General features: G+C 55.7%; 2 protein-coding genes across 5 annotated transcripts in view; one reads left to right on the top strand and one right to left on the bottom strand.

Moving 5' to 3' along the window:
* Positions 1–307: 307 nt before the first annotated feature.
* asb6 (ankyrin repeat and SOCS box containing 6) lies at positions 308–7,221 on the top strand. Its single transcript, XM_006640590.3, has 7 exons — positions 308–404; positions 3,900–4,076; positions 4,490–4,671; positions 4,882–4,988; positions 5,558–5,666; positions 5,879–5,965; positions 6,091–7,221. The coding sequence occupies exons 2-7, from the start codon at positions 3,970–3,972 to the stop codon at positions 6,846–6,848; spliced, it is 1,350 nt and encodes a 449-aa protein (XP_006640653.2). The 5' UTR covers positions 308–404; positions 3,900–3,969; the 3' UTR covers positions 6,849–7,221.
* Positions 7,222–7,663: 442 nt separating this feature from the next.
* ntmt1 (N-terminal Xaa-Pro-Lys N-methyltransferase 1) overlaps positions 7,664–11,722 on the bottom strand; it is a 32,646-nt gene continuing 28,587 nt past the window's right edge. For 3 of the 4 annotated variants that reach the window (XM_069183590.1, XM_069183591.1, XM_069183592.1), the window contains exons 2-5: positions 11,148–11,265; positions 9,807–9,970; positions 9,154–9,448; positions 7,664–8,538 (exon numbers count right to left, since the gene is read on the bottom strand). In XM_069183590.1, the coding sequence (XP_069039691.1) occupies positions 8,282–8,538; positions 9,154–9,448; positions 9,807–9,970; positions 11,148–11,265 (834 nt within the window). In that variant the 3' untranslated portion in view covers positions 7,664–8,281. The remainder of the gene's footprint in view (positions 8,539–9,153; positions 9,449–9,806; positions 9,971–11,147; positions 11,266–11,722) is intronic. The other variant, XM_069183589.1, reaches the window with a different exon arrangement.

Genomic DNA, 11,722 nt, shown 5'->3' with positions numbered 1-11,722 from the left:
TTGTTTGATGCATACCGTGCGAGCAATCGCTGGTGTTTATTGGTTAACGAAAGCCGTTTTGCAACAGGCTCATTTTGTAGCAGGTAATCGTGACACCTGCAATCGAGTTAAACATCTAAAGAGAGAATTTTGTAAGATAATAGCGCAGAAATCGCGCACACGCCTCTTCCGAGACAGGTATATCTACGTTTCAAATCACACGTAATTTTATAATAGGCGAGTCTGCAGGGCGGACAAACTTGATAGCGGCACAAAAATACTTCCGGGACTCTATCCAATAGGCAGCCGAGTTTTAGATTCAATTAACTGAGACGTCCTCTGATTGGTCCGTCGGCAAACACGGACAGCTGCAGTGTTCGCATGCCTCCGCCAGTCCGCTAGTGGCGTTTTCGGGTCCTGTGTTGGTGAGTTTGTGCACGTTTTGTAAATAAATTCGTAGTAAATATCCATAATATGAGTATAACTGTTGAATACCCAAGCTGGTGAATACTTGCTGGAATAATAAGTTAATAAAATATGAATGTGCAGCTAGCGGGCTCGCTTCAGTACCTGCGGTCCCCTCTGGTAATCCTCGCCTGTGTATTTTTGAAACCCCTTCACCTCTAAAACAGGTTTCAGTTGCCATATTTAAGAGTTAACGCTCGGCTGCAATGATGCGTTTAATTAGACTGTTTGTGTGTGTGTCTGGTTTATAAAAGCGAAGACAGGCGGCGGTTTGAATTCGGCGTGTTTGCGGCCGGTGCTCGTTCTCCGCTGTTGTCCGTGCGGGTCCGAGAGATTCGTGAGGAATGACGGCGTGGGGTTATCAACAGTAGTTAATTTCAGTGTTTTTAAAAAGAGACCATTACGCACAGGTAGACCCGGGCCTGTTACTGTTTTAGCACATTGTCCGGAAGGTATGGCTTCATTCACGCAATCCGGAGTTACACTGTATTATTATTATTATTATTATTATTATTATTATTATTATTTTTATTATTATTGAGAGACAGGCTCACTGTTCCCCAGGCTGGGACAGGAGGTCACACACTGTATTATTATTATTGAGAGACAGGCTCACTGTCTGTTCCTCAGGCTGGGACAGGAGATCACACACTGTATTATTATTATTGAGAGACAGGCTCACTGTCTGTTCCTCAGGCTTGGACAGGAGGTCACACACTGTATTATTATTATTGAGAGACAGGCTCACTGTCTGTTCCTCAGGCTTGGACAGGAGGTCACACACTGTATTATTATTATTGAGAGACAGGCTCACTGTCTGTACCTCAGGCTGGGACAGGAGATCACACACTGTATTATTATTATTGAGAAACAGGCTCACTGTTCCCCAGGCTGGGACAGGCGATCACATACTGGGCTGCCAGTTCAACTGAGTTCCCTCCCCCTTCTCCCAGCAGGATTGGGAGTTGTTGTGATTCTGGTAGGTGTGGAAATTCTGGCGTTAGATTTGTACATTTGGGGAAGAATGTCTAATCCCAGAATATTTGTCTCGCAGTGCAGTAGGAAGTGCACCTCTGTCTCTATTTCTCCCCGCTGGCAGTGGGAGCACAGCCTGTCCTCTCTGGACAGCCAGGTCAGCCTGTGTCCAGTTTCTATGGCCAGGCTGTGGTCACTGAGCCTGTCCTCTCTGGACAGCCAGGTCAGCCTGTATCCAGTTTCTATGGCCAGGCTGTGGTCACTGAGCCTGTCCTCTCTGGACAGCCAGGTCTGCCTGTGTCCAGTTTCTATGGCCAGGCTGTGGTCACTGAGCCTGTACTTCGTCAGGGTCTGTTTCTTTTTGCTGTTTCTTATCTTGGTCAAATATTCGGCTAGTGTGTATTGTCCGTTTAGGGTTCTGTAGAATTCCAGTTTATGTTGTGTTTGTGTGTGTGTGACCCAGTGTGTTAGATATTGCTGTTTGATCTGTGCTGTGATGTGCTTGAGTCTGAGCTGTGGTGCTCTAGCAGTGCTGTCCTGAGGTTGGCTGCTGTCGGTGTGGCTCAGGTCAGTGAGCCTCAGGACCAGCTGGCTCTGGGGGCTCTGTTTTGGGCTCAGCAGAGTCTTGTTGTGGTAGGAGTTTGGGTCGCATGTGCAGAGTTTCTATGGAGTGTTTTTGCCATTGAGTGTAATCCTGGTCTGAGATTGGGCCACACACTTCACTGCTGTACAGGGCAATGGGATGGATTACACTACCAAATATTTGGAACCAGATTCTTGTTGGTTGATGTTCAAAAGCTTCCTTTTTATTGCGTAGAAAGCCCCGAGTGCCTTCTCCTTCAGTGCTTTCACTGACGGATCAAAATTCCCAGATGAGCTGATAGTCAGGCCGGTACAGTATGTGTAGCTGGATGTGTGCTTCACTGTGTGCATGCTGTTCAGTGTGAACTGGCACCTGTTTCCCTGAGATCTGGCTTTCTTCTGGAAAACCATGACTCTGCTCTTGTCCAGATTGACCGGCAGCGCCCAGGTCTGACAGTCCTGCTCCAGCAGTGCCAGGCTCTGCTGTTCTAGGTCCAGATGGGCTGGCAGTGCCCAGGTCTGACAGTCCTGCTCCAGCAGTGCCAGGCTCTGCTGTTCTGGGTCCAGATGGGCTGGCAGTGCCCAGGTCTGACAGTCCTGCTCCAGCAGTGCCAGGCTCTGCTGAACTGGGTTCAGATGGGCTGGCAGCGCCCAGGTCTGACAGTCCTGCTCCAGCAGTGCCAGGCTCTGCTGTTCTGGGTCCAGATGGGCTGGCAGTGCCCAGGTCTGACAGTCCTGCTCCAGCAGTGCCAGGCTCTGCTGTTCTGGGTCCAGATGGGCTGGCAGCACCCACGTCTGACAGTCCTGCTCCAGCAGTGCCAGGCTCTGCTGGTCTGGGTCCAGATGGGTTGGCAGTGCCCAGGTCTGACAGTCCTGCTCCAGCAGTGCCAGGCTCTGTTGTTTTGGATCCAGATGGGCTGGCAGCACCCAGGTCTGACAGTCCTGCTCCAGCAGTGCCAGGCTCTGCTGGTCTGGTTCCAGATGGTCTGACAGTGCTGCTCCAGCAGTGCCAGGCTCTACTGGTCTGGGTCCAGATGGGCTGGCAGTGCCCAGGTCTGACAGTCCTTCTCCAGCAGTGCCAGGCTCTGCTGAACTGGGTACAGATGGGCTGGCAGTGTGCAGATCTGACAGTCCTGCTCCAGCAGTGCCAGGCTCTGCTGTTCTGGGTCCAGATGGACTGGCAGCGCGCAGGTCTGACAGTCCTCCAGCAGTGCCAGGCTCTGCTGTAGCCCCTGTTCTTCGGGCGACACCAGGACCAGGTCATCTACATAGAGCAGGAACTTGATCTCTGTGTGATGTAGTGTGAGACCAGGTGCTGCAGACTTCTCCAACATTCCTGCTAACTTACTGATCTCGATGTTGAACAGCGTGTTTGCCAACATTTTCCATTTTGGATGGCCGGTTCTTCTGATTTCCATTTGTTTAAAGTGTTCCACTTCTCCCAGAAGCAGTTCTGATTTAATAACTCCTCAATTTCTGCGAGTTGTTTCTGTATGTTTCTTTTCTTTTCCAGTGTGTTTGTAATGTTTTACCATTTCACAGTAGCCGAGGCACAGATGTGCGGTGTGGTTGTCTGTGCTTTTGAGTTTTCGTAGTGCTTTTCTGTTGTTTTTGCGCTCAGTATCAAACCATTTTTCTCTTGCGTTGGTTTTTGTGGTTTTTAGCTTTGATTTCGATGCTTACTTGTGAAATAGGTGATTTTGTTTTTGTGTGGCCAAGTGAATGCCTATTCTTTTGGTTTGATGTGGAGTGTTTAGGAATGTGTCCAGCAGTGTCTGATATTCTTCATCGCACAGTGCAGTTAGATGTCTGTCCAGGTGGTCCGTGTCCCATCTGTACGCTTGGTTCAGGCTCTACAGCTACAACCCCTGACCTCTGACCTTCCTTTTTCCTTCCAGGGTGACAGACCTGCTTCCCCGTTTCCTGCTTCCGGGTGCAGAGCCGTGAGGCTGGGAGCTGGGAGCAGCCATGCCCTTTCTCCATGGTTTCCGCAGGATCACCTACGAATACCAGTCGCTGGTGGACTCAGTCCTCCGCGTGCTGAGGCTGGAGGAGGGCCGGGAATCTCGGGACAGGTGAGACTGTGGATCAAGGTGGGTGGGGGGAACCTCCAGCTCTCATCCTTGGGGGGGCTTCACAGCATCGGGCACTCCAGGAACTGGGAGAGAAGTTACTAAATTGGCCCAATTAAGCCACTAACGAGCGAATTGAGGCCGTCATGACCTTGGAATGAAATCCTCCAGACAGATCCACTGGCGGTCCAGAACCTGGATTGGTACCGTGGTGAGAGCAGAATACTGCAAGTCTGAGGTGTTCGGCCCCAGTGCCTGCTGTCTGTCTCTGCCGGTTACTGGTTAAAGATTGGTTCATAAATGAGTTCAGACCTTCCTGGCTCCTGGTTCTAATAGAGAGCATGAAGGGCTGAGCCTGTCGTGGCCCCAAGAGGCTGTCTGCGTTGTGTTGTAACGTCGGCGGCTCTCCGCCCCAGTGACCCTGCCCCCGCGGACGGCCCGGCCCCCGGAGACGCCCTGACGGCGCTGCTGGAGCGCGAGGCCCAGTCGGCGGTGTTCAAGGAAGGGGTCAGCTGCGCGCTCTTCAAGGTGGCCGAGACGGGGCTGGTCAGCGCCGCCGAGATCCTCCTGCAGTACGGAGCTGACCTCAACTTCGAAGGTGAGGGGTGGGCCGGTCTCTTTTTATTTTGCGAAGATTGGAAAGTGTTAAACCTGCCATTTCCGGGACTTTACCCCTCACATTCCTGGAAATCGGAGCACATGGCTGTGGTTGTCCCCTCCCCACCCGAATTGGCCTGTAGATCATCCATGGGGACTCCGCTCTCTATCTCTTTGCTGACCCGGGCCGGTTCTGCTCTGTTCTTTCCAGATCCTGTCAATTACTACAACCCTCTGCATATCGCGGTGTTGAGGAACCAGCCCAGGATGGTGGAGCTGCTGGCTGGGCACGGAGCCGACATCAACAAGAGGGACCGGGTGAGGGAGCCGAACGCGGGGCGCTGGCTAGGATCGCGGGAGGGGGGGGGGGTCTCCTGGTTTTCATTCCGCCACCCATCCCGCTTGCTTAATTGTACCAACTGGGATAAGATGTCAGATGAGCTTTATTCCACTTAGCACCTGCTGGAGATGGACCCGAGTTACCCATTCCTCCCTTGTGATTGTGCCGTTTCTTCCTTATTGGACCCAGTTTTCTTTCTGCTGTGAATGACAAGAGCCCTTAGTGTATGTAAGACACGGGAGGGGGTGTGCCATCACTGTCCAGGGCGGTTCGTTTGGACTGCAGCCTATGAGCGACGCACAAAATAAACCTGCACTGAGCTCCGTTTTTCTGCCTCAGAGTGCAAGACCCCCATTGCATTAGCGAGATACCACCAGGACAAACCCCCTTTTTCCCTGCTCCCTGCCCGGATCGGAGGGCAGCAGTAGCCGCGTCATCGCGTCCACAGCGCTCTCCCCTGGGCGACCTCCCTGGGCCTCCTGGGCGGGGGAGCTGCGGTTCTGAACTGAGGCCCGGCTGCCCTCTCTCTCTCCCTCCCTCCGCTCAGATCCACGAGAGCAGCCCGCTGGACCTGGCCAGCGAGGAGGGGGAGCGGCTGTCCTGCCTGCGCGTCCTGCTGGACCTGGGGGCCGACGTCAACGCCAAGGACAAGAACGGTACGGCCCGTGTCCTGCCCCGTGCCCGCGATCGCAGCCCGCTTCAGGGAGCCCGGAGCGGGCAGTGCCCGGGGGTCCCCACCCTTTAAACTTGTTAGCTTTGGCCTCTCTCTCGGACGGGGATGAATAAGGAGGGGAGGGGGGAAAAAAAATCTGTTCTCCTTGGGATAACTGTTGAAGCGATTTCCAATCTCGTCTCCTGTCCTGCGTAGGCAAGACGGCCCTCATCCACGCGCTGGCCAGCAGCGATGGCGTCACCGTGTGCAACACTGACGGCATCCGGCTGCTGCTGGAGAGAGGTAGGCACAGGAGGGGGAGGGTGGGGTCATGATCCCACAGCCGGGGGGCTTTTCCGAAGGAAAGACGTTCGATTTTGTCCAGGGGCTGTGCGACGGAGCTCTCTCTCTCTCCCCCATCTCCCCAGGCGCGGACGTGGGCGCCACCACGCAGGAGGGCGAGACGGTGCTGTCGCAGCTGGTGTTCCTGGTGTCGGAGGCGCTGGAGGGGACGGCGGAGGACGCGGCCGCCATCGGGGACTTCTGCCTGGAGACGGCCCGCCTGCTGCTGGCCCACGGGGCGGACCCCAGCCGCTGCCTGTCCCACAGCGAGGAGGAGGGGGCCCGGGAGGAGGAAGAGGAGGAGGTTTGGGCCTACGAGCCCTCGCTGACCCAGGTCTGCCTGGAGCATTTCGATCTGCTCTACCCGCTGGCCGTGCTGCTGCTGCAGAGCGGCGCCGCCTTCCACTGCTCCCGGCACGGCGCCACCTGCTGGACGGGCTACTGCCCGACCTTCAACCGGCTGTGCGAGGCGCTGCGGCAGAGCGACCGGGACGCGGCCTCCACCCTGCTGGCCAAGGCCGAGTACCTGCTGGAGCTGGCCACGGCCTCCTCCCCCGCCCCCGCGCTGCCCCCCGGCTTCGATGTCTGCGTGTCCTCCTACGTCCCCCGCGCCGAGGAGGTGCTGGGCCTGTACCGCCGCCTGCGGGAGCGCCGCGCCGCGCCGGCCGCGCTGCAGCAGCTCTGCCGGGCTCGGATCCGCTGCCTCCTGCAGCCCTGGCCCCTGGAGCGCAAGGTGCAGGCCCTGCCCCTGCCTGACAGGCTGAAGGAGTACCTGCTGCCCGAGCGCAAGTACGCCCCCCGGCCCGGCCAGGACAGCTTCAGGCCCTGCCTCACCCTGCGCTGACCGCCGGGAGGGGGGGGGGGTCAGCCTGCAGGACGGACTGAAGACCCAGGCCTCACCGTTCTCCCCCGCAGTGCTGACCGCTCAGGGAGAGGCCGGCCGTGAGCGTGAGTACTGGATCTACACCGACTCGCCGTCGGAGGCGTCTTCACTCGGCCGAGGGGGGGGGGGAGCTGAGGACCTCCGATCTGCAGGAGGGTCCTGGTTCGCCGTTTCTCTTCATGGCGTCAGGAGCAGCAAGCTCGCAGGCCCAGGACAGGATCGGGCCCTGGTTTTACAGGGGGACGCTGCTGGTGTTGGGGAGGGTTACTCTGGCCCCCTGAGTTTCACATTATCTCACACAGGGAGTTGAATAAACAGGGAGCCTGTGACTCTGGCCTGAGCCTCCTGTCTTGTTTCCACCGCGGACAGCACTGTTGTCAGTCTCTGTGTAGGGCTGGCTGTAATGTTGTGTGCCTGTGTGCAGACGGCCGGTAAGTGTGCGAGGATGTAAGTTCAGAATTGTGGGCTTGTGGGTACAAGCCTGTTGGGCGTCTCGTCGTGCCTGGGATGTGGGCACTATCTCCAGCGCAGGAGACGGTGCCCCAGCCCACAGGCGTGCACCCTGAAACCCTGCACGACTGGATTAGAAAGGGCAGGTTGCTGAGACTGGGAAGTATATTTTGAACTTTTATCTTTTAAAATGCAAGCATTTACCTGTTGGAACTTGTTTCCTAAAGATAAAACTAAATACGAAACATCAATGCCTCCATCTTCACCGTAAGCACTTAAAAATAATCCAATTTTATGTTTTCACACAAAAATAATTAGATGACAAATACAGAAACAAAAAATTATTTTATTTTAAATTCCAGCTTCAAGGAAAAATAAAATTGGCCTCTGGTGCTACTACTTTTCCCCTTACACACTCGGCACTATAAGTTATGTAATCAAACCCCCCCCCCAACAAAACTGAAAAATAACTGTGCCCAACAGCAGCTGTAAACAACCCATAATTGTAGCATTTTGAACACGTAGGTTTCTGCTTGCGGGCAGACCAGCATGTCCAACGCCGCCAGTCTGTCCTCTGTACACAACGCAGAACAGGGACACCTTCCCCCCCACAGCTGCTGCTGGTGTAAACCACCGCTCACAGCCCCCCCCACAGCTGCTGCTGGTGTAAACCACCGCTCACAGCCCCCCCCCCTCCTGAGCGTGCAGGGCAGCTCTTGAGCCCACAGAGAGAGCCACTCGCACAGCCCTTCGGACTGACTCTCACACAGGTACGTGCTCAGAGGCGTGCACACGCTCTGGTGTGTGCTTAAACACACTTCACACACACACAGGTGGGTGCACAGACACGCACACTGACAGCTGGGCCACTGATGAAGTACCTTTCCAACAGCCGGGGGCTCAGACTGCACTGCCCCCACCCCTCACCCCTCCCCGGGCCGGTCCTAGCGGAGCGCCAGCGTCTGGACGGGGTAGATGTCCTTGGGGAAGTTCTCCTGGCGCTCCTCCCTCAGCACCTGCAGGCCGGCCCGCTGGATCAGGCCGCGCAGCGTGGGCAGGTCCCGGCACACGCTGCTGTCCACCTCGTCCAGGATCACGCCCTCGTGCGCCACGTTGTCCTTCACCACGATCAGCCCCCCCGGCCGCAGGCCGCCCCGGCAGCGCCGCAGGAACCCCACCAGGTGCTCGTCCGTCAGGTGACCTGTTGCGGGGGGGAGGGGGGAGAGGGGGGCTGTTTTAGCCAGGGATGTGCTGTCCCAGAACTACAAGCTCACAGTGCTGTTGTTAATTGATGCACCTCGCCTCCAGCTGAGCTGCCTGTGACGTTTCAGAAACCTTTGTAACTTTTTACAGTTTCCCTTTTCCCCCAAATGGAAAGAAGGAAAAAAATAATAAAAATTAAGTTGCAGAAACAGGACTCCCCACGGCAGCTGCATGGGAGGAGGTGCACTGACGACCTGTCTTTGGAAGTTCGGGGCTGCAGGATGTCACAGCACAGCTCAGCGAAGGGCTGGAACGAGTCTGTTGCCGAAAAAAGGGCCAGTTCTGGGGAACAAGCAGGAACATGCAGGAAAGGGGCCTCTGCAACGCTCCGCATTTACAACCACAAGAGACAGACCCTATATAAAGACTTCCATTCATGGTGCAAAGATTATTTTGGGAAATGGCGGTCCCGGCCGTGCAGGTGCTCTGCCACGTCAAGCACAGCGGGGGTCTCGTCCGTCTCCCTGCTTCAGTAGGCAAAGAGCAAATTTAGAACGGGACCTCCGCACAAACACGGCGCTAATTCTGCGCAGGGAATTCTGGGGGTGCTCACCGATGACCCACTGGATCCAGATGACGTCGTAGCGGCCGGGCTGGGGCTGGAAGTCCTGCAGGCCGCAGCAGTAGTAGTTGTCCACCCTCTTGCCCTCCTCGCCCAGGTAGGCCCGCGCCTTCTCCAGGAACTCGGGCGTCACGTCCACCATGTCCACCGCGCGGAACAGCGGCAACAGCAGGCGCTTGGTGATGCGGCCGATGCCCGCGCCGCAGTCCAGGGCGCAGCTCGTGCCCGTCTTCCCCTGCCCCTCCTGGGAACAGAGCGCCGGTGCCGTCAGTGGGGGGGTCAGCAACTGAGAAGTATTTGTCGGCAAAGCCATCTTGAAGTCGAGAGCGATATTTCTATTGGATTAAACGAGCTGGATTCACACGCCTGCTTGTTTACAGTGTCACAGGGCCACGTCGCCTCACTGGAAGTTTTGTTGCCTCGTTCTGCATCAAAGAACAAGCTGAAGATTTCAGCTATTTTGTGGTGTGAATTGGGGGGTTTCACAACTTACTGTGTGCATTTTGACCTCACTGTGGTTTGAAAGGCCGATTCTTTCTAAATCTAAAAAAAGTGTTGCATTTCCTCAATTATATGGCACTGTTGCCGTCTTCAGATACACTCCCACACGGTCGTTCCTCAGCTGCCCTGCGAGCAGCACTCACCCCCAGGAACCTCTTCAGGAACTTCTTGGAGCTGTTGATGTCGATGGTGGAAATGCTGCCGTAGCCCCCCAGCATGCCGTCCACGGTGGGCGGCACCTCCTGCCAGTAGCGCTCCGCCTTGGTGTAGAACTGCACCTCATCTTCCACCACATCTCCCATCCTGGCTGTGTGGGGTCAGAGGGCACAGGTCAGAGGGCACAAGGCCTGGCACAGCTGCCTCAGCACGTTCCCCTCCCTCTGCAGCTCATTTTCCTTTTTTCTACATAAGGAAATGTTGCCGTGCAGTCACGGACACACACACGCACAGTGAGAGACGGGGAACGTGTCTGCGAGGTGGCGCAGTCGTACTTCACAAGGAGAAAGCGAGAGGGCTGGTCACTGTGAGACAGAAGGGCTTCAGAAACAGGCCGAGGCTGACGTCACAGACAAGCCACATATCACACTGCTTCCTAGGATGAACGAGTCCTATTACATATATCCTCAATTCCCCTTTGGGATCAATAAAGTCTCCTCTCATCTTATATTTTCATCCATCGACTAACCGGTTGATCCAGTTCAGGGTCGTGAGAGAGCTGGAGCCCATCAAAGCAAGAAACGGGCACAAGACAGGGTCCAGCCTGGACAGGAGGCCAGTCCATCAGGGGGCAGACGGACACACACTCACGCCAGTTTTCCCAGAAGCCCATGAACCTGCCAGCATGTCTTTGGACTGTGGGAGGAAACCCATGCAGCCACAGAGAGAATATACCAACTCCACACAGAGAGCACCCCAGGCCTGGAACTGAACCCCCCGTGTGCAAACGACCCCGGAAGAGCGATCTAAACACCACGAAGGCCCGATCACAGCCCCGCCATTCACAAACACAGGCCCGCTTGCTAACCACTCCATCTGCAGGCCAAGTGCGAGCTTCTGTTTCTTAAAGGACGACACCACTTTTCACACCCACTTACTAGAAGGCGAGTCTAACGTGTCGGTTCAGTCATCAGATTGTGTCCTCGAAGCTGCCGACTACCTTTATCACAATCACCATGAATCCCACCACTCCAGCGCGCAGGAGCCCGAAGGACAGCCGGGTGAAACGAGATCTCTCCACACCTCGGACTGATCTGGCGAGCCAGCTGCCTCTACATGGAATTTACTCAAGTCTATATATAGCAGAGCGGGGACAAGGCAGTACGAAACACCGAGGACAAGACTCCTAAAAACTGGACTGTTCAACTCCCTGCTGCATTTACGGGCTCTCATTAAACAAACAAAGCAATTCCTCCCAACAACGTTACCTCAGTCAGACCGACCCATATATATATATACACACACACACACCGCCCGTTGACACTTACCGTGGCTCTTCACTCCCCACGAAAACGTGCGACTCCACCGCCGCCGGCTGGCGTGCGAGAATGACGTAATGCGGAGGACTTCCGGCAGCCCGCAGCCCGGAGGCGGGGTCTCCTCGCCCTGGAGCAGAGAATTCCAGTGAGACCAGGGAGGTGCCTCTAAAACGCGCGTTTTCTCATTTTTATTCGTGCAGTCAGTGACCCTCGGGGATCTGGTGTGAGCATACTCAGCGCGATCAGCTAGTGGACGTCCCCGGGCTTTCGCTGGAAGAAACTTCCCAACCTGTGAGCGCCGCAGATCCGCAAGCCTGCAGCGGACGGAGCGGTAGATTTCACACGCGTTTCATGTCGCTCCAGGTCGGACTTTCAAACGTAGGCGAGCTGATGGTTTTCAGTGAAGAACCGAATCGTTTTAAAAAGAGAACACGGTTCTCTGAGCCGCGCTCATTAAATTCTCCTAACTGTTCATGCAGTCCAGCCCGGACCACAGTGGGTGCCCGCGGAGGCGCCGTCTGTGATAAAAACACGCCGATCACCGGGCGTGTGTGCGGCGTGCAGGTGGTTTTAAAGCAAGGAAA

The sequence above is a fragment of the Lepisosteus oculatus genome, chromosome 24, assembly GCF_040954835.1.
Source record: "Lepisosteus oculatus isolate fLepOcu1 chromosome 24, fLepOcu1.hap2, whole genome shotgun sequence".
Classification (NCBI taxonomy): domain Eukaryota; kingdom Metazoa; phylum Chordata; class Actinopteri; order Semionotiformes; family Lepisosteidae; genus Lepisosteus; species Lepisosteus oculatus.
Note: the sequence above shows the minus strand (reverse complement) of the source record. Positions and strands in the feature narration are given on the sequence as shown.

Excerpts from the sequence above, each read along its gene's own strand:
- asb6 (XM_006640590.3), top strand. The coding sequence starts at position 3,970 with ATGCCCTTTCTCCATGGTTTCCGCAGGATCACCTACGAATACCAGTCG. Across the intron at positions 4,672-4,881 it reads AGCTGACCTCAACTTCGAAG|ATCCTGTCAATTACTACAAC; the intron begins GTGAGGGGTGGG and ends TGTTCTTTCCAG. Across the intron at positions 5,966-6,090 it reads CCGGCTGCTGCTGGAGAGAG|GCGCGGACGTGGGCGCCACC; the intron begins GTAGGCACAGGA and ends CCATCTCCCCAG.